General features: G+C 56.6%; 6 protein-coding genes across 6 annotated transcripts; 2 read left to right on the top strand and 4 right to left on the bottom strand.

Moving 5' to 3' along the window:
• Positions 1-918: 918 nt before the first annotated feature.
• On the top strand, positions 919-1,893 carry Dml (2,3-dimethylmalate lyase; the record flags this gene model as incomplete). Its single annotated transcript, XM_032033284.1, has 2 exons — positions 919-1,059; positions 1,114-1,893. The coding sequence occupies 2 exons, from the start codon at positions 919-921 to the stop codon at positions 1,891-1,893; spliced, it is 921 nt and encodes a 306-aa protein (XP_031887749.1).
• Positions 1,894-2,936: 1,043 nt separating this feature from the next.
• Positions 2,937-3,870, bottom strand: etfB (Electron transfer flavoprotein subunit beta; the record flags this gene model as incomplete). The annotated part of the gene is made up of 3 exons (XM_032033286.1): positions 2,937-3,019; positions 3,082-3,724; positions 3,820-3,870. 3 exons carry the CDS (start codon positions 3,868-3,870, stop codon positions 2,937-2,939), a joined length of 777 nt encoding a protein of 258 aa, XP_031887573.1.
• Positions 3,871-4,383: 513 nt separating this feature from the next.
• Positions 4,384-5,650, bottom strand: GCS1-1 (ADP-ribosylation factor GTPase-activating protein GCS1; the record flags this gene model as incomplete). The annotated part of the gene is made up of 3 exons (XM_032033287.1): positions 4,384-4,704; positions 4,790-5,530; positions 5,603-5,650. The coding sequence occupies 3 exons, from the start codon at positions 5,648-5,650 to the stop codon at positions 4,384-4,386; spliced, it is 1,110 nt and encodes a 369-aa protein (XP_031887574.1).
• A 1,146-nt stretch (positions 5,651-6,796) lies between these two features.
• On the bottom strand, positions 6,797-8,392 carry tcg1 (Single-stranded TG1-3 DNA-binding protein; the record flags this gene model as incomplete). Its single annotated transcript, XM_032033288.1, has 5 exons — positions 6,797-7,174; positions 7,228-7,353; positions 7,405-7,470; positions 7,528-7,816; positions 8,178-8,392. The coding sequence occupies 5 exons, from the start codon at positions 8,390-8,392 to the stop codon at positions 6,797-6,799; spliced, it is 1,074 nt and encodes a 357-aa protein (XP_031887571.1).
• A 3,909-nt stretch (positions 8,393-12,301) lies between these two features.
• Positions 12,302-14,414, top strand: TAH18 (NADPH-dependent diflavin oxidoreductase 1; the record flags this gene model as incomplete). The annotated part of the gene is made up of 4 exons (XM_032033289.1): positions 12,302-12,481; positions 12,542-12,717; positions 12,775-12,873; positions 12,977-14,414. The coding sequence occupies 4 exons, from the start codon at positions 12,302-12,304 to the stop codon at positions 14,412-14,414; spliced, it is 1,893 nt and encodes a 630-aa protein (XP_031887572.1).
• A 577-nt stretch (positions 14,415-14,991) lies between these two features.
• Positions 14,992-17,700, bottom strand: CGGC5_v003919 (uncharacterized protein; the record flags this gene model as incomplete). Its single annotated transcript, XM_066151204.1, has 4 exons — positions 14,992-16,435; positions 16,511-17,018; positions 17,070-17,423; positions 17,481-17,700. The coding sequence occupies 4 exons, from the start codon at positions 17,698-17,700 to the stop codon at positions 14,992-14,994; spliced, it is 2,526 nt and encodes an 841-aa protein (XP_066009303.1).
• Between the last annotated feature and the right edge of the window lie 2,279 nt (positions 17,701-19,979).

The raw sequence follows: 19,979 nt of genomic DNA, 5'->3' as shown, positions 1-19,979 counted from the left end.
GTTGATGGAATGTACTGTATTGGAGTACACAGTCCTGAACCCGCACATCGAGTCAAGGAGCATACGCAGGCCACCCTCCCCAAAGCCAAACGGTAGTGTTCGTCCCGGTATTATATCCAACCTTCTCACAAATCCAAATCCTCAAGACCACATGGGATTCTTGTGCCCATCTGCCCAAAACAAGCAACGAAAAGCCGAGAAAAAGCAAAGAGCCGATAACGAAGCTTGGCCCTCTCGGACGCACCGGGCTCCAGACTCCCCCATCGTTGTGCGTTGGTCCATTTGTATTGGAGGGGGAGGAAGCAAAAGTGTTGCAGGCTCAAAGTCTATATAATCGCATTTCTCACCCTCTTTCTAAACCTTGAATGTTTTGCGGCTGTGACCGCGGGAGTGTTGGATGGGAAGGGAAGTCAAAAAGGGAACTTCGACCAAAGAGATGTTAGTCCTGGGTCAAAATGAGTTAAGATCACCGGGGGCAATGATCGGACGGAAAGCCCACATAAACTCGGCCGATGGCGGTCCGCGGACGCGGGCATGCGGGATGGAACCCTCTTCACTTGGTAGAGCAAACAGCACGGGAATAACGAGGGCGTTCCACGCATCGTCAATTCTCCAACTTTTGATGAGGCTCACAAGTGGCTCAAAGGTGGAAACAGACAGAAAATTCTCCGTCGCGCCTCTCCGATATCCCCGAAAGGCGAGAAGGGAAAAAGGGGGGAAGCCCACCTTGTGGGTATGATGGACTAACACGTCATGGAGGTTATAAATCAGTATAATAGGAGGGTCGATCACGAGCGGCAACCGCGGCCCTCGTTCCGTCTGATATTACGCGGACAACGGACGTCGAGAAACACCGCGCCTTTCGAGAGTTCGTCACATTGCGAAACACCACACACACCCAACCCGGTTCACGTCACAATGCCATCGGACAACGTATCCGCCGCGACACGGCTCCGCAACCGTCTCAAGACGACAGACGACCTCATCCTTTTGCCTGGAGTGTACGATGGCTTCAGCGCGAGGATCGCACTCGGGGTCGGCTTTGACGGCCTCTACATGGTAAGAAACAACCTACCTGCCTCGTCCACAGTCTCAGCAGCTAAACATCGACAGACCGGCGCAGGCACTTCTGCCTCACGCCTGGGTCTTCCAGACCTCGGCTTTGCCACCCTCAATGACATGCGCTCGCACGCCGAGATGCTCGCCTCCCTGGACCCCTCCGTTCCCCTCGTCGCGGACGCGGACACCGGGTACGGCGGCCCGAACCAGGTCGCCCGTACGGTGACGCAGTACGCGCAGTCGGGGGTCGCTGGCCTGCACATTGAGGACCAGGTGCAGACGAAGCGGTGCGGCCATCTGACGGGCAAGGAAGTCGTCGACGTCGAGGTGTTCGCGGCGCGCATCAAGGCTGCGAAGCTCGCCCGCGAGAAGATTGGTTCCGATATTGTCGTGATCGCCCGCACGGATGCGCTGCAGACGCACGGGTTCGACGAGGCGCTGAACAGACTGAGAGCGGCCATCGCTGCCGGTGCAGACGTCGCCTTCCTCGAGGGTGTGAGGACCGAAGAGCAGGCCAGGGAGGCGTGCAAGGCGCTTGCACCGACGCCGGTCTTGTTGAACATGGTGGAGCATGCGTCGACGCCCTCGTGGACTGCCGCGCAAGCGAAGGACATCGGCTTCAGGATGATGATTGTGCCGTTTGCGTCGATTGCCCCGGCGTATGAGGCTATGCGAGACTCGTTGACCAGGTTGAAGGAGATGGGCGTGGTTGGGACGCAGCCGGACTTTACGCCGCGCAAGTTGTTTTCCATCGTTGGATTGGACCAGGCGATGGAGTTTGACGCTGCTGCGGGAGGGACTTCGTACAGTCAGGTAAAGGATGCGACCAACTAGGGCTTGGGTTATGCGGGAGTGGTGAGGAAGCGGCTCTGTCATGTTTTCTATATGCGAATGGAACATCGTGAGGTCGACCTCGGTCGAACGCAGCAGAACCAAGCCGTTAGAGGGACATAAACACGCAAAAGAAATAATAAAGAAAGTACTAATAAAAGACAAACCGGAACGGAAGACTTACTACTGCTAGGCCCCCCTCTCGCGTGACGAGAGACGACTCGAACTGGGCGCCCCTCCAGGATCACCAGATATCCTATTGGCGGTATTTGTTTGAACGTGTGCTTTTACCAACTGGGTCACGCCGTTTTCGTTGAACTGGTTGAAAGGCCTGGTGGTGAAGTTCGAATAAGTACCGTAGGTGAGGCGGGAGGCAGTGTGGGTCCCGGCACGGCGGTCGTGTGGATTTTCGGAAGGCGCGCCGACTCTGTGATGCTCCTGCTGTAGATTACAACTTCCACACAGATGCATGACACGCGCCCAATGTGGTCGCCGAGTTGCTCCCGAGCAGCTTTCGACAGACGGCACCAGCGAGCGCCTTACGCTGCATCAACCAACGTCCAATCCGGGGCCTGTTGCACTTCTGGCTGACCGGTGACAGCCGAACCCAACATTAGAGTTGATTACTATTGACAGAGTTTACAAGCTTTGGAGTAATCCGATATCCTGTTCATGCGCGGCTCTGTCAGTGGATACTTCCGAGGACTACTCTACTAGGCCAGATCGGCGCATCCATCAGTTTACTTTCTGTCCAATCTAGAACGCCTGTCAGCGCATGTTGCCACAAGTCTTGGAAGCTTCATGAGAGAATGAAGTACTCCGTGCTCCCCTCGTCAACATCATCCCTCAAGATGTCCGAATCACAACGACACAAGTTGAGCATTCGTGTAACGGCCGAACTGCCTTGACTTGTAGATGAGCATGCTCACACATGATTCCCCAAAGAGACATACTCAAGATAGCTCAGACATGGATGGAACACATGATCAAACCAGTCTATTGCAAAATGCTCTTTAATATTGGTACAGGCTAATAAGCCACGCCCCTTACAAGGCACCAAGCTCCTTGAGCTTCGCAACAAGCCCGTTGACGTCCTCGACCTTGCCGCCGCCCTGCCTCTGGGCAGGCTCTGTACAAAATTATTAGCACAACCACCCAAACGTGCCCGTACAGCCAAAATCAACAACTCACCAGTAACCTTCAAAACCTTCAACCTCTTCTCAACACCAATGCCGTAGTCTGCCAGCTTCTTCTTCTCGAGCGGCTTCTTCTTCGCCTTCATGATATTCGGCAAGCTGGCGTACCGCGGCTCATTCAACCTCAGGTCTGTCGTGATGACGAGCGGCAGCTTCGCCTTGACGGTCTCGACGCCACCGTCAACCTCGCGCGTGACGCTGACCGTATCGCCCTCCCCAAACTTGACCTCGCTCGCCTGCGTCGCCTGCGACCAGCCCAAGAGACCCGCCAGCATCTGGCCCGTCTGGTTCGCGTCATCGTCGATGCTCTGCTTGCCGAGGATGACCAGGTTCGACTTGTGCTCCTCGGCGGCCTTGTGCAGCAGCTTCGCCACCGACAGCGGCTCGAGGTCGTCACCCTCCTTGGTCTCGATGTGGATCGCGCGGTCCGCGCCCATGGCCATGGCCGTCCGCAGCACGTCGACGGCCTTGGGGGGTCCCGCGGAGATGACGGTGATGTCCTCGACGCCGCCGGGCGCGCGCTTCTTCTCGCGGATGCGCACCGACTCCTCGACCGAGAGCTCGTCAAAGGGGTTCATCGAGTGCTTGACTCCGGCCGTCTCGACGCCCGTCTGGGCCTTGTTGACTCGGGGCTTGACCTGTGTTTTTTCGGATTCCGGGTGTCAGCTCGGTCGTCGGATCACAAGCCAAATCTCTGCGGCCCATTGCGGCTCGTGGGGTAGTCGAAACTTACAGCGTAGTCAATAACCCGCTTGACGGGGACGAGGATTCTGAGAGCGGACATTTTGGGACTCTCTGTTGGCTTGTACAATGGCCTCGGAGAGTTGATGGTGTTGCTGTCGTCGGGGGTGGGGTGGGATTGAAGACGGGAATTGGAGGTGGGAGCTCAGATTCAGAGTCGCCCGTGGCCGTGTCGTCACTGGGGAAAATGGGACCTCCGTGCAGCGATACCGGCTAACCTCGGGTCACCGCTCCACTTAACCCTTTTCGGTGATTCAGAGCAAAGACGCCGACTTGACCTGCGGTAACAGAATCCCGAAGGTGCGTCGTTTTTTCTTGAAGATTCGGCTTTCAGATATATGCGTTGCTTTTGATGAACCCGCTGTGAGGGAGACATTCTCCGCCGCAAAATGAGCAAAATGATACGCCGAGCCTCCAATCCTGTCCAAGGCAAAATGAGGAAATTCCTGTTTCCAAACAATTTGATATTGCAGCAAAATGATACTCTACGTTATGCAGGCCTGCCAAAGCACGATAACCGCTTACTCAACTCCCCAATTCACTTCTTCAGCATCACTCACCAGTCATCCCAGCCATCGTTGTCCTTCTTCGTTGCGGGCGCCGCAGCTCCGCCGGTCTTCTTGCCCATAGCCGATGTGCCGATGGAGCTGCCGCTGTTTGTCTGCCTCTGGTCCGCAAGGTTCGAGAAGCTGTCCCAAAAGTCCTTCTTGCTCTCGTCCAAGGGCGCCTGTCTTGATCCCTGGCCGCCTTGGGTATTAGGACCGCCCTCGACAAATCGGTTGAAGCCATCATGGGCGTTGCGGGCACCCTGCTGCGCTGCGCGGCCGACGTTGCCGGCGGCGACCTGAGCTTGTCTCGCAAAGTCGGATTCAGCCAGCTGGGGGGCGACGTATTAGTCCTGACGTCTTCGTCCGGGCCGGCGCCGGAGGACACGGAATTCCAGAAGTAGAAGAATCACCCACCTGTTTCGCTGTGGGCTGAATGTAGCCATCGTTGACCGTCTTGGCCGTCTTGGAGACGGTGCTCGTGAACCAGCCGAAGCCCTTGCTCAGCGCGGCCATGGGGTCTTTCTGCAGGTCGTCGACTGTCGGCATGCCAGCTTCGTTCTTCTCGGGCATCGGCGAGCTACCAAAGCCCGCGTACTTGCCGCCCTGGCTCGGCGGCAGGTTGTCGGGTCTTGAGGCGTTTTCGGCACCGAGCTTGGAGAAGTACTTGTCGTCGACCTTAACCTTCCTGCCGGGACTGGCCGAGCGGCTGTTGGTGCCGCTCAGCGGCGTGCCGGTCCTGCTGACGGGTTTGGCGGCAGCCGGAGCGGGCGCGGCCTTCTTCTCTCCGGGAACGTACTCCTTGCCCTCAACCTTGGCCGTGAGCCTGTCCTTCCACTCCTCACCCACCTCTCCGCTGTATCGCTCGGCAATAGTCGCGTCGTCCCATGAGACGCCCCTCATCTTGGTATCCTCGTGCTGCTCAAAGAAGTTGCGCCAGTTTTCATTGCCACCGAGGCGCATCCGCTCGATCTCGACCTGCTTAAAGGCGTCCATGGAAATACTGCGCACGAACGAAATGTGCACACCGAGGCCTCTGTGAACACCGGCGCATGACAGGCAGATAAACACGCCAAACTTTGGGGAGGCCCATTGCGGAGACGGGGCGTTACAGTCGCAGCAGACGTTGTTCTTGGCCTCCTTTTGAATCGCGGCCAGCTACGAGGACAGAAGGGTCAGCGAGGAGCCGCGCAATCGCAAGACGGCAAACGGTGTCGAAAAAGGACTCACCTTGGCTCGCGTCTCGGGGTCGACCTCCCACATGGCCTTGGAAGCCATCGTGGAAGGATTTCAAGCGGCGCGGGGGAGGAGTGCAGGCAATTTGACGGACGGCTAGGCCGCGCGGGTTGAGGTATGTTCGAGGTTGTCGCAGCGAGAATTGTGGAGGGGCTCGTGGGTGTTGGATGCCGATAAGGGGTCGTGGTTTCTGCAGACCAGGGGGACGGGAGTCTGGGCGGACGTAGACAGCTGGCCCTGCTGTTAATTTAGGTCGGGTGGTAGTGCAATTGACCTCTTTGGACAAGGGGGGGCCATACGCGAGCTGAGCCTCAACTTTCAAGTCACTGTGGCGCCCAAAACGAGGATTTCTTTCGCTGTCTTCTCTCCTACTGGTGGCGTCTTGTCTTGGATGAATGGCAACAATTAACGTATGCAGACTCGCCGAGTACGGCCACAAGACAAGACAGGGGGTTTATTTCATGGGGACTGCCGAAGGCTGGAGCATCGGGGGGACTCTCGACAGGTCCAGACTGCCTCTGGGACACTTGGCTTTTGGGCCCCTTTGCCGCCACCAATGACAGCCCTCGAAACACTGACAAGCGCCACTGAAACCGACACCGATTCCACCCAAGGTAGCCCAACCCAGGAACACCAGGTCAGGTATCCGCAGAACCCATCATGCGGAGACGGCACTCTGTCCGACGTTCAGACGGACGCGAACTCCGGATACGCTTTACAACCTTATTTCACCGGACTCGCAAACAGGCACGGCATGGCACAATTACTTGCATTTGGTTGGCACCATTTCCATTAACTGCAAAAAGCTACCCGATTTTATTCGTTTTGCGCCGAACTTTTCCTCTTCCTTCCAGACCGCCTCGCGCGAAAGCTAATGTACAACCCAGCAAAGGGTGACGGAGAAAACGGGAGGTAGGTAACAGATGCAGAGAGAGGTCGTCGGTGAGATCGTGTGTATTAATTTAGTGATGATGGCAGCGCTGCACATCCGGTCTGGCCTATCTACCGAGAACGAGTCTGGAGAAAGCAAGACGTAGATGCAATGGCCACCTTTTTCAGGGGCACTTCCAAAAAGGGGGAAATCGTCGTAACAGATACCGCATCATGAAGCTCGTAAAGGCGACATCTCTGAAAGCTGGCTCAGAGATGCCATGCCGGGGCTGGGTGGTTTTTTTGTTTCGCCTATATCTAGGCGGTGGTGGTAGCGGGAGCCGCAGCAGCAGCAGGGGCAGCCGCGGCGGGGGTAGCGGCAGCATCAGCGGCGGGAGCAGCCTCCGAGGTGCCGTTGGCCTTGGTCTCCTCCTTGGGAGCGTTGGCCTCCTCATCGGTCTTGTCAGGGCTGTCAATAGCGACCTTGACAGCGATCTCGCGACCCTCAATCTCCTTGCCGTTCATCTCGTTGACGGCCTTCTGCTGAAGCTCCTCGGTGGCGAGGGTGACGAAGCCGAAGCCACGTCCCTTGCGGGGCTCGCCGCGGGCCTGGAGCTTCTTGATCATGAAGCGGGGGATGGGGCGCAGAGCGATCTTGGCAGAAGAAGGCTCGTAGGCGGCGAAGAGCTCCTTCAGCTATGGGATTGTTAGCCAGATGCAATGCAAGTTGCTACGGATAGATGACTGACCTTCTCCTCGGTCAGGTCGTAGGGAAGGTTAGCGACCATGACCTTGGTCTTGGAGGCGATGCCGTCGGCCGGGGGGCCACGCTCACGGCGCTCACGGGGAGCACGAGCCTGAGCAGGCTTCTCGGTCTTGGCGGCGTCAGTAGTGTTCTTGTTGGTGGCGTCGGTCAAAGGCAGAACCTCAGAGGTAGGCGGGACTTCGGCGGCAGCATCAACAGGGGCGGCAGCACCCTCAGCACCCTCCTCCTGATCAGATGTTAGTAACGATATCACGGGGTATGATGTTCCTCGGGGGTGACTCACGCGGCCACCACGGGCGCCACGACCACCGCGGCCACGGCCACGTCCACGGCCACGGCCAGATGGTCTGCGGCGGTTACCCTCACCAGCGCCCTCTCCGTTAGCACCCTCGGTCTTCTCTCCAGCAGGCTCAGGCTTGCGGGCAAGCTGAACGGAGACCTTGCGCTCCAGGATCTCCTTGCCGCTAAGCTCAGAGATGGCGCGCTCGGCCTCGGTGGGGGTAGAGAGGTCGACGAAGGCGTAGCCAACAGGTCGGTCGGTGCGAGGGTTCTTGGGAATGGAGACGGACTCGCTGTGAAAAAAGGCGGGTCAGTATGAGCTGGCACGCGTGACGCAAGTGGGTGGAATTTTGCGGGGCTGGTCAGGGAGGAGAGGCCACGGGGCAACATCGTGACATTGAAGATGAAGAGAGGCGGTCTGCAAGGCAAGGCGACAGCCCATGGGGCCATGCAGACTCCAGACGGGTGCAGCATGATGACTCTCCTGGTCCGCAGACAGGCAGCGACGTGAAAGCCGCGCCGTGGTTCGGAGGATATGTCGTGGCTGGTGCTTGGGGTAGGCAGGTGCGACTGACCGCCCGAAGCTCGAGTGGGCTCCCGGTGGCATGACGACACCTGGGTTCGGAAAACACGAAGGAAAAAAAGGCGACTTACACAAGGTAACCCTTGAAGAACTCCTTCAACTCCCCCTCAGTTGTCGCGTAGGCCAGGTTGCCGATGTACAGACGGCGTCCCTCAGCAGCGCTGGCGAGGACGGCATCGTTGTTGGCGGCAGGCTTATCGGCGGCCTTGTCGGTGATAGAGGCATTGCTCAGAGCGTTGGTAACGTCATTGACGGCTTCGGAAACCTTTTCGACGGCAGCAGACATCTTGGCGGTGTTTAGGCTGGGATGAAGAAGAGGCTTGAGGTTGATTGTAGGCTGCGTGCAGGATGAGGTGCGTGATAACAGATGACGTGCGGACGAACTTAGGACCTGGTGACAGGAACGACGGTTCGGTTGCTTGGGTGGATTGGAAGTTCGGTGAAGTTGAACTCTGAAACAATGGAGGGGGGGATTTTAGGGTAGCTTGGTGCCCTAGAAAGCTTGAGAGAGGTTGACAGACGACTTTGCGTTGCGCGGTGACACAGGATCTTGAAGTTGTGATGTGGAGGAAAGGGGAGAGAGGAAGGGAAGCCGAGCCGCGACCTGAAATATGTACAAATATTTTTTTTCTGGTGAGCAGGGGGGAACGAGGGACGAGGGTAAGCGAGGCGCAAACCCACCGAACAGCAGGTGCGGCCCACAGCCTGGGAGGCCGTGGTCAGTGTCTAGCGGTAGGTAGCGGCAGGTACCTTCCTTAGCTACCTTTACGGGAGTGTCGAATGGGCAGGTGTGGCGGTGCGGCCGGTGGGTACTTGCCTGTTGTGTGTCTGCAGAAGCATGAGGCAGGCAGGGGTTTGGGGAAGGAGAGACGCCCAGGGTGGTTGAGAGGGGACCGCCAGGTAGCTTCCTCACCGAATGACGGAATGGTAGGTCTGATGTGTCGTGATTACCATATATTTTAACAACCGTAATGACCAAACGGTGGCTCTCACTTGATTGCTCTACGTACGTTGGAGTTGTTTTTTTTCAAGCTGTTGCTTTTTCTCTGTCTGTCTGTCTGTCTCTCTTAAACACTACGGAGTGCATGAGGTACACTAGCATCGCACCAACTTGAGATGAATGGAGGTTGACAGCTGGGCTGTTCCTGCCGCTAGCAGACAGTTGCTGATAAACTCCACGCTCCCCGATGCTCCAGCAAGAAGGGGCAGCCGGCCACTTTGGGACGAAAGCCGAAAGGCGGTCGGTGAGGCCCTGTCGCCAGGCATTGAGCTGGGCGAGGTACGTACCAAGAGGAGGTGAAGATGAAATGTCATCCAGAGGAAGGATCCACGCGATAGTGTTAGACATGGCAGGTACATTGATGGGCAGCCACAGGGCACGGGCTTCCACCGACGGGGGTGACTGACAACACCCCTGCACGGAACGCCGTGTTGCAGCTTCTGTGCATTTTCTTTTCCCATCCCCCATCTCATGTCGATATCATCGCAATATGGCCTTATCAAACACAATCGCCCAGATGCCTGGCCATGACTGGCTGGCCAGCCACAAGCACCTGCTGCACACGCAAAAAAAAAAAAAAAAAAAAAAAAAAAAAAAAAAAAAAAAAAAACATGACAACGATCAACACACAAAAACATGCACTTGCTTCGCGACCGGAATCCTGTGTGATCTGCCCAGGCGGTGACCACAACACCGGCCTATCAGGGAAATGAAATGACTCTTCCCCCGCAAAATGCCTGCGATGGGATCCCAGCCAAGGCAGCATTGATCCAGTGTCCACCCGCTGATGTGCGTGTTCGTGGAGCCACTGGGAGCCGAAATGCGACAAAGATCTCGGCACCTACGGCCACTCTACACGGAGCCTCCGGATGCTGGTCCAAACCAGATGGCCTGGATATCAAAAGATCTCATGCCAAATTCGTCTCGCCGCGATCAAGCAGGTCACTTGCCGATGCAGTTTGCTCAATGTGTCGGCAAGTTCGCTTGCTGTGACCACAACTCTCCCGATTGGATACTTCAACAACGACATCGGCAGTACTTGCAGCAATTGCCCCAGGGCCCGCATGTTGTGGAGAGGCATGCTGTGATTCAATTCTTTTGCCTTCTCTGTCCTTCGGCCAAGCCATTGCAACTAGAGGTATGATTTGGAGAGCAGCCAGGAGAGCGGCGACCTGTTCTGGTGGTCAGCCAACCTCGTCGAAGCCTACCGCAGAAGCAAGCTTATCCTTCAAGCTGACAGGTGTTTTCGGCAAAACTTCCCCAGCCAGGCCCCCAAATGCCATCATTTAAGAAGCAGCCAGGAATCTTCTCAACCTTCCGCAATATGTCCAATCTGAGGACATAGTCATAGTTCGGACCACCAGGGTCCCCTTCAGCGACAAGCATCTGATTGCTTTGTACAAGCTTACCGGTATTCGGTTCAACTCTCACCCCAAACCAGCAGGTTCTCGTCCGCTGTTCCTGTTGGTCCAAGAGAAACATGCGCCGGAGATTTAAATCCAAGGGTCCACCGCAACCGACTGGTACACCGATTGAGTTGCCTTGCTCTTTGTCCAACCCTACCTTGACTACCCTCAGCTACACCAAGGTAGGACAGGTGCCGGCAGAAGTCCGTCTACTTGGTCGCCTTGCAGTAGCCTTGCGGACTGACGCCGTCCATTTTGCTGCAGCAAGACTAAAGCGAGCAGGGCAAGCTCGACTGTCGCAACAACGTCGAAAGCACTCGTTCAGCAGCACGGGCAACGTGAAGTGAAGCTCGATGCGCAACTGACCGCTGATCCGATCCGAAGATGGAAGTGGCTCGGCGGATGCCCATTCGGGACCCGTCTTCCGTCCCCGGTTGACGCCGCACTCCCGTATCTATGGGACCGCGGAGAGGTGCTTTTGCGCCCGAAATTGGACCAGAATGAACAAATTTCCCATGGCCCACTGGATTTCGCGGAGCGCATGAAGGCTTTGGGGAGGGTCCCCGGCATCCTACGCTAGGGCGCCAGGGGTCTGGACGGTGCCACACAGGGTAAATCGGCGCGAGAAATAGGGACGAGGGCCAGAATCCGAGATCCTGCATCTCTCATGTCCGATGTTCAATATCTGGAAGCAATAAGGCCAATACGAATCAATAGGAGGCGGTCTGCCAGAGTCTTGGTCCACAGGCAATCTCGCATCCGCTCAATTTGGTGGTTTGCTCTTCAACTGTCGCCTCATACGGCGAGCTCTGGACACGTCCCAAGGTCTGTCAGAGGCCGTGTTGACTGATGTTAGGGCGAGGCGATGACAAGTGGCAGGCAAGTCAGAGGGTGAGGCGAGGCGACAGCCTGAGTCGGGAAGCTTTCCGCTGAAGGTCGTCGCTCGCCTTACCGTCGAGCTGGCCTTTCATCGGGTCCCTCCCACCTTGCCTTAGGTTTCTCCACAGGAGCTTCTTCAGAATGGGGCGCCCATCGCTCGTCCAGCCCAAGGGGGTGACAGTGACACTGGCGCCGCCGTCCCGTGTCCGCGGTGGCCCGCCCAGCCGTTACCTCACATGCAAGGCCCAGAGCTGCCGTATCTTTGGGGGGCACCATCCACCCATCCATTACCGCCCTAAACCCAAGAAGATTAGCGACCAAGTCCCGGCACTTAGGCCCTGTGTGTCTCTGCTTTGTTGTTCCTCCAGAGGGCCACGAGAGACCTGTGGCGCAAACTCGTCTGACCCGGATCTCGGGAATTATCCATGCTCTGTGGCTGATCAGCATGACACACGAATCATCTGCGGCACCTTGGACAAGGGCCACCGTATTTCTCAGTATCGAATTGTCCGCTTCGGACAGTCTTCATTCACTCTCGTAGATTTGCGTTCTGGCCGCCACTCATCGCTCCTCGACCTCAGTCCGGCTTCATCTCACCTGCAATGCGCAGTAGCACGTGATCTCCGTACCGCATTGTGCCGTAGCTAGCCAGCCTGGATGGCACCCACCTCCGATGCCGCTGGAGGGGCAAAGAAAAACATCTCTGGTGTCTGCGCACTAACGAATCAATGAGCCGCATTTACTAAGAGTCACGACTCTCACGACTAAGGCTTTCATTTGGGATTGCGGCCAAGTGATTCTATTAAGATTTGGCGGAATTGTCAACTCTGGAATTTTGTTTTCAAACTCGGCCAATTGTGAGAGAGAGAGAAAACAGAAAGAAAAAAAGAAGCCAGCCAGATACATGAACATGACGGCCTCAGATAACGGCCTCGAGCCGGCGCATGTAGCCAGTATCCCCGGTCGGTCCATGCTGATCCTCTACGGCTCAGAGACGGGCAACAGCCAGGACATTGCCGAGGAGCTGGGCCGGAACGCCCAGCGCCTGCATTTCAACACCAAAGTAGACGAGATGAACGGGGCTCAACTGGTTCGTCATCCATGGCCTTTCAACTCAATAAGGCGCGATGTTGTTAACTCCCAATTACAGAGCTTGCTGCTTCAGTACACTCTTGTTGTCTTCGTCATTTCAACAACAGGCCAGGGAGACATGCCACGCAACTCGACCGTCTTCTGGAAGAGTCTTCTGAGAAAAAAGCTGCCGCCTGGCTGTCTGGGTAACGTCAAGTTTACGACCTTTGGGCTCGGCGATAGCATGTATATCAAGTATGTGTTTGCCAGTCTTCTTCGGCACAGGCGAGGGTCTAATGGAGGTTTCAACAGGTTCAACTGGGCAGCCAGAAAGCTTCACAAACGGCTGGAGCAGTTGGGAGCGCAAGAGTTCTACCCTCGAGGCGAAGCTGACGAGCAAGACTCAGATGGGTGAGTGACTTTGAGTTGTATTCTGCCGGTCTTGTGGCGACCCTCTATTTTCTTCCCGTTTGATCGCAAACCCCTACGACACATTCCACTGACAATGCCGCAGCGCAGATGAGAGATACATGCCATGGGCCGCCGATCTCCGCAAGAAGCTGCTCGACCTATACCCCCTCCCGGCGGGTGTTTCTCCTATCCCAGATGATGCTCTGCTGCCTCCACGGTACAGCATATCGTTGTTGAACCTAGACGCGAAGAGCACCAATGGCCACGAGCCAGACCCTGAGAAAGCCATTGACGAACTCTCTCAGGAGACAAACTCACTCAAGATCGCCGATACACCCCCTTCCACCCTCCTACACATTCCCTCAAGTCAACCTGCAACACTCACGCACAACACCCGTGTAACCCCCTCCACACACTTCCAAGACGTCCGCCAAATAACCCTCACCCTCCCCTCCCAATCGGCAATATCACCCTTTGACAGCCTGACGATATACCCAAAGAACTTCCCTCAAGATGTTCAGAAGCTGATCGACCTCATGGACTGGGGCCCCGTGGCGGACCTCCCTCTCTCCCTGCCGTCGGACCTCCCCCGCGGGCTCTTCGTCGATCCCACCACCAGCACCACCCTCCGCCATCTGCTCACCCACAACCTCGACATCACGAGCACCCCCCGCCGCTCCTTTCTCAAAGAAATGTTCTACTTCACCACGGACGAGTACCACAGGGAACGCCTCCTCGAGTTCACGATGCGTGAGTTCACGGACGAGTTCTACGACTACACCACCCGCCCGCGCCGCACCATCCTCGAGGTCCTCGAAGAGTTCACCTCCGTACGCATACCCCTCGGCCGCGTGCTGGACATGTTCCCAATCATGCGGGGGCGCGACTTTAGCATCGCCAGCGTCAGGCAGCAGCAGGACCAAACGACAGAGGTGGAACTGCTGGTGGCGCTGGTCAAGTACAAGACCATCCTCCGCAAGATCCGCCAGGGCCTATGCTCGCGGTACCTCGAGTCGCTGCCGACGGGCACGCCGCTAAGGATAACGCTCAACCGCAGCTCCGCGTCGCTCCACGGCTCAGCTCATGCCCGCAGACCTCTGGTGGCCGTCGCCACGGGCACCGGCGTCGCGCCGCTCCGTCTCTTTATCGAGGAGCGCCTCTCGCATGGGAGTGATGTAGGCAGCATGGCCATCTTCTTTGGCAACCGCAGCCGCCACGCCGACTTCCACTTCAAGGATGTGTGGGAGGATCTCAAGAGCCGGCAGGAGAAAGGCAGGTTTGCGGTGCACACTGCCTTTTCGCGCGACAAGGACACGCCGCGCGAGTACGTCCAGGACGTGATTCGCAAACGACCGGCCGAGATCAGGTCCATGGTCGCCGGCAACGCAATATTCGTCGTCTGCGGTGGCAGTCTGAAGATGTCCAGGGCTGTCAAGGAAGCTGTCAAGAGTTGTTTGGCCGAGGATACGGAGGCATATCCCGACGAAGAGGCAGTGGAGGCTGCTTTCGGAAAGTTGACCTGGTGGGAAGAGATTTGGTAGACACTTGAGTCTTGTAATGCATAGAAGAGGTCTCTGGCGGTAGAAGGGGGTTCGCAAAGTCTCATTCATAAGCATAGGCGTATGAATCAACCTTGCCGACAACATATACTAGAATTCACATGCAGTGTAAGCCTAAAATTGTCTTTAACGAATTTGTCTTGAGGCCCGAAAGCCTTTGGTCTTTGACTATGAATGTCGACGGTACAAATACGCAGCAAGGCACGCTGTCTCGTAGCCACTTGCTGATATCGGCCCTTTTGGCCTCTAACCACTACCCATGCCCCTCTATGAATTCATCATTCCTATATCGAGGCTCCCATCAGAGAGACATCCTTCGAAATCCGGAAAATCTTCATGGGTTTGCGGCCCTCTTTTGTAGACATGCCCAAACGCCAAGGTCCTATTTTGGACTGAGGTATCTAAAACTCCGTCGCGTATTGCGATGATCCGTATAATAAAGAAATAAAACGAAAGTGAGAATGAAGAGAAAATATGCCGCCTGCAAAGATGCGGTTGAGCATTATAAGTTGTAATGCGTAATGCAAAATGTGCAAATATTTCGTGAGAGGCTTCGTCGCTAGTCTTCCCAGCTGTATCGGCGCTCGGCCGGCTGGGGTACGTGGATCCATTCGGTGCCGTCCAGTCGGCCCATCGACAGGTCCGGTTCCGCGCTGTGGCTCCGTTGCTGGGTTTCGGGCACGCTTGCCTGCCTGGTCAGCTCTTGCTGCGCCATGAGCTCCTCCTCAAACTCGGTGAAGTTGCTTCCCAGCGTATCGGTTGAGAAGCGGCGATCTGTTATGAGGTCGGGAACCGAGAGGAGGGTGCGGCCCTGGGGACACAGCGGGAGCGGGGCAATAGGATGAGGGTCCGATAGAGAAACGTTCTCTGGTAAAGGCCCAACGCAAATCACGTTCGAGGGATCGATGGGTGTTCTTTGATAGATGGCGCCTGGTGGGGAGACGGGTAGAAGAGGAACGGCAGAGTTTGGGGGAGAGTTGGCAGAGTTGGAACGGCTGGGGACAAATAGGTCGCTGTTGAGGGAGACAGGACGGTTTATGGAGACAGAGCGGGCTATTGTGTGCCCGTAGTTGCTGACCGTGAAGGTTGGCGACGGATATGTGTGTCCGTCAGTTAAGGGTGATGGGAGATCGGACATACGGTTCGTCCAGTTGCCTTGCGGGCTGCTCATAGGAGACGGCAGGGACCCTTGATTGGACGAATAGTTGTCGCCCATCGTGGGGGACATGGGCGAGGTCGGGGATGTGGGAGATGAGGGAGATGACGCAGAGGCTGACGAGTGCATGTCGACCGGCCTGTAGGTTGCAACTGGCTCCAGGTCCGGCATCGACTTTTCTGGGGGAGGGAAGTCTGCTGGGTTCTCTGGAGGGCTGTAAGCAGGCACGGGGCCCTGTAGTTGAATCTCAATGTTCCTCCTGGCCGCCTCGTATGTGCCCGCGGTTTGCGTTTGCATTGTTCCAAATCCTGTGGGCTCGTGCAAGGACTTGCCGTCATCTCCGTCAAGCTCGATGGGGGCGATCGGTGCTGGCAGTTCGTACACGGCGTGATTGGCATCAGCCGCCACCTCAATGGGCTGAGAAGTGCTACCCATGACTTCTTGCGGCGAGCCTCGCTTTGCCTTCTTCTTGCCCAGCATCTTGGAGAACATCTTTGCCACAGGACTCCTAGGCGGCTCCATCATGATGGTTGAAGCCGTGTCCTTGCCCTCTTCCATCGCCCGCGCCGCCGCACAAGCTGCCCTCTTCCTTCGGCGGAGGCAGTACCACGCGACCAACAAGACAATACAAGCAGCAACCACTCCAGCGGCGATCCCTCCCATCTGAGCTGTTGAGAGACCGTGAATGGTTGCCTGCGCGGGAGGACCGGGGTAAGGGCTGTTGTCAGGCTGCTTGATCTGAGAAATGTTGAGATGTGTCTGGGCGTCCTCGGGGAAAACCGCTTGGTGGAGAGAGAAAACGCCACTGTCGTACTTTGTGATCAGGTACGCCTCTTGAAGGAAGGATCTGCCGATGATGAGTGTGTTGGTGAAGTTGGAGGCGCGACGGAGTGGGAAGTAAGGCACGGCCGGATCGCCATACTTGATTGCCTCGTCCATGAAAGGATAGCGCAGGACCTGCGCGAAAGCCGCAGCTGTGATGGTGATGTTGACTACGCCTGGGACTGTGAGAGGGTGTCCAAAGTCGTCCGTGTTGTCATGGCTGCTAAAGGAGAACGTGAACGAGTACGATGACGACTTCAAGGCAGCATACTGCTCGTTAGTGACCGTGTAGAGGTTGAAAGTGTTGTTGTACGTCAAGTTGAGGGCAGCGGCAAATTGATCGCAAATGGCATCCGGGAGCCAGAGATAGGGAGTGGAGCTATCAATCATGGCTGAGAATGAAGTCGTCATGTTGGATAGAATCTGAGTCCGGGAACCCCAGCCTCCTGGAACCGCCTTGCCTTCGCCCACGGTCACCTCAATCCCCCGAACCAGCGCATGAGGAAGTCCATCACTCGGGTCCAGGGAAAACTCGGTGTTGTGCGGCACAAACCGGCTGGAGTCGTATCCTCCCAAAGTCACGGAGCACGGCGTGCCGGAAGTGCCCTCTGCCGAAGGTTAGGACGTGGTGTGGCTGGGGAGGGGACGGCTTGACCTACTGTAGTAAGCACCGGCGGTGTAGCCGTAGCTGTAACTAGGGATCCAGCCGTAAGTCTTGACGGCCTGCGTGAGAGGCGACTCAGCGATTTCATTGCCAAAACTGCCCTTGGTGATGCCGAGACCAAGAAATCCGAGGTAATAGTCGGTGCTGTTGATCGAAGCTGTGATGATATTGTCCATACTAATCACATCCCCCGCGAGCGTTGTTGTCGAGAGGGTGTCCAGGCCATAGTCGCCGTTGCCGCCGTAACCGAGATAGTCCAGACCAAGTTGCCATCCTCCCAAAGGATCCCAAGATTTCGAGTCTGTGACGGTGAAAACATTACCTCGGGCGGAGTTGCATAGAGGCTCCTCTACATCGCGTGTCAAAGCATGCCCCACGAATAACAAGACGGGTCAGATGTACTCACTTGCAAGGCACCCTCCAGCACCGACAACCCAAAACTCCGACAGCGAGGTGCTCACAAGAACATTAAGAGACTGCCTAGGCGTGCCGACCTGGAATTTGACCGTTGACCAGTTGCCGTCGACGCCGTACCAGTCGTTCGAGGGAGTGAGAGCCACGGCGGAAGGGCTTTGTGCGCAGACGATGCCAACAAGCACCGTTGCGACGAGAACAGTTGACAGCATGCCGCCGATGTGAGGTAGAACCCGGCTTGTGGTTCGTTCGAGGTGCGCGCAGTCACCAAGATGTCGTTGTGATCTGCATGGGCGTTCCAAGGGAAGAGCGGGCCGCTGAGAGAGTTGTGTCCATCAACTGAAGCTATTGCCGAGCCGTCCACGCGATGCGCTTGGCGAGAGCTGCGGTCATGACTTGTCCCGCAAAACCAATCTGCAGGATGTTGTCGAAATAGTGGTGTGTGTGTGTGTGTCTTGAAGAACGGAAGACGGGAAGAGGAGGGGGGAAGGCAGGGCAATTGAATGATGAGCGGAAATTCTAAGTTTCTGCCATTGAATTGAGTGGGTGGCACCCAGCTACTGCGGTAGAAAGCGTCCATGGCTATCCAAGCAAGGAAGAGCCAGGCCCTACCGACCTGGACAAGGGCTGTGCCGCAACAAGCAAAGGAAAGCCGGATGGCTCAATGGCACGTCGGGGTGTGAGACAAGGACCAGGGCCCCGTCCAGCACCGGTCTGGTGGTCCCGTCGTTCTTGGGAAAGCTGGGGACCGGGGTACAAAGCATGCATCCTTGCCCTCTTATCGACTTATCGACACACAGTGCTTTTGCCTGCTTCAGGACAAGTGCGGCGGAGCGTGACAAGCCTCCCTAAGCAGCATGGCTGTTGTCGTGCCCTCGAGAGGCTCCAGAAGCCAGCAAGAGCCATGTGTGCGCCCCGCAGCAGATCGAGACACAGCAAGACTGGAACCCAGCGGGGGGCTGTAGTGTCGCCGCCGCCGTCCCCGTCGTGGACGATGTCGACATGCTAACGTCCTAGTGTATGGCACCGTTGAGATCGATACATGGGTGAGAAGACGACGAGTGTGGTCATCCGTGGGTTGGAGGATTGGGATCATTAGACGCGGCAGGCGAGGAGTAGGCGGGGAGTGAGCTGTGACTGCGACTGCGACTGCGACCATGACGACGGCGAGAGCGAGCGTGTTGTCTGCGAGTCTCACGCATGTTTGCGAACAGAGACGCCTTGGCGACACGAGGTAGCGAAGGCTTATGGTGCCTCTCCTTTGAGTTTTGGCCGTTTCTGTAGCGGGAAGCTCAGCTGGCAAGTTGCACAAGTTGGCAATGGGTTTAGAGGTTGCCATGGCTGTCAACAGATGTTAACCGCAAGCAAGTCGAGGAGCCATGAACCCACTAACCGGGTCGCGCTTGGACTATCGAGCATCTGGGCCGCCTTTGTCTGTGGTCTCGTTGCCCCTCGAGATGAGATGCGGCGGCGATGGTGGGATAAAGACGGGACGGCCGAGGACTTGCAGGTAACGCAGAGCTTGGAGATGGAGAAACGGCGACTTGGATGACAAGGCCGGAGAATATGAAGCAGTGGAGTGGTGTCAGCAACGCGCTTGGGGCAGGTAGGCTTTCGTAGAAGTGTCCGGCCTGCATGGCTGGTTGGCAACGACGCAATCGACAAGACACGAGGGTGAACAATGCGTCGATGGCGCGGTTTGTTCAGCAACTGCCAAGGGTCGAATAACACTGAGTAGAGTGGCCAAGAGGCTGCGGAAGAAGGCTTCTGCCGATTCAGACAGTCTGGCATCCTGCCATTTCCTGGACAAGTTTGTCTCTTGGGGGCTGGCTGGTGCGGTTTGGTCATGGGATGCCTCTGCAGGTTGTACCTTGTCTGGGCCATCTCGCTAAGCCGTCAGAGTTGAGGCAATCAACCTGGCGCAATCACATTGTTCTGGCAACTGCTGCAGGCAGCCACTGGCAGGGCGAGATAGGGTGAGAGTGAGGACGTGTGAATATTGTTGTTGTCGCCAGAAGGGGTCCGACGCCACGAGGAAGGGTATTCGTAAGGGTCCGTGACTAAAGGCTGTAGAAGGGGATGCGGCGCAGGACCATTGGAGGGCGTTGGATTGACGTAGTTTAGCGGCCGGGACAACGGCAGCAGCTCCAGCTCGTGATGATTTGCTGAGGCGAATTGACGGTTGTCGGGCAAGCAGTGCCTGTCTGTCTGTCTGTCTGTCTGTCTGTCTGTCTGTACCTCACGTACCTTACTTGGAAGTAGATACCTTAGGCAGGGGCAGGGGGAGACTGAGAAATCAAAAGAAGAAGGCACGGCAGGACACTTGCACCCGCCCGGCTACTTTCTCAGATGGAAAGAGCACCGCACTGCACCTCAGCAATTACCAATTACGTGCGCAAGAGCAAGGAAAGAGGCACGACGGGATGTCTTTCCGTGTCAGGAACCCTGACCCAAGCACCTCAGCTTGCGGACCTGAGTTGGAGACTGCCAG

The sequence above is a fragment of the Colletotrichum fructicola genome (assembly GCF_000319635.2).
Source record: "Colletotrichum fructicola Nara gc5 chromosome Unknown KSG_Nara_v1_contig02, whole genome shotgun sequence".
Taxonomy (NCBI): Eukaryota; Fungi; Ascomycota; class Sordariomycetes; order Glomerellales; family Glomerellaceae; genus Colletotrichum; species Colletotrichum fructicola.
Note: the sequence above shows the minus strand (reverse complement) of the source record. Positions and strands in the feature narration are given on the sequence as shown.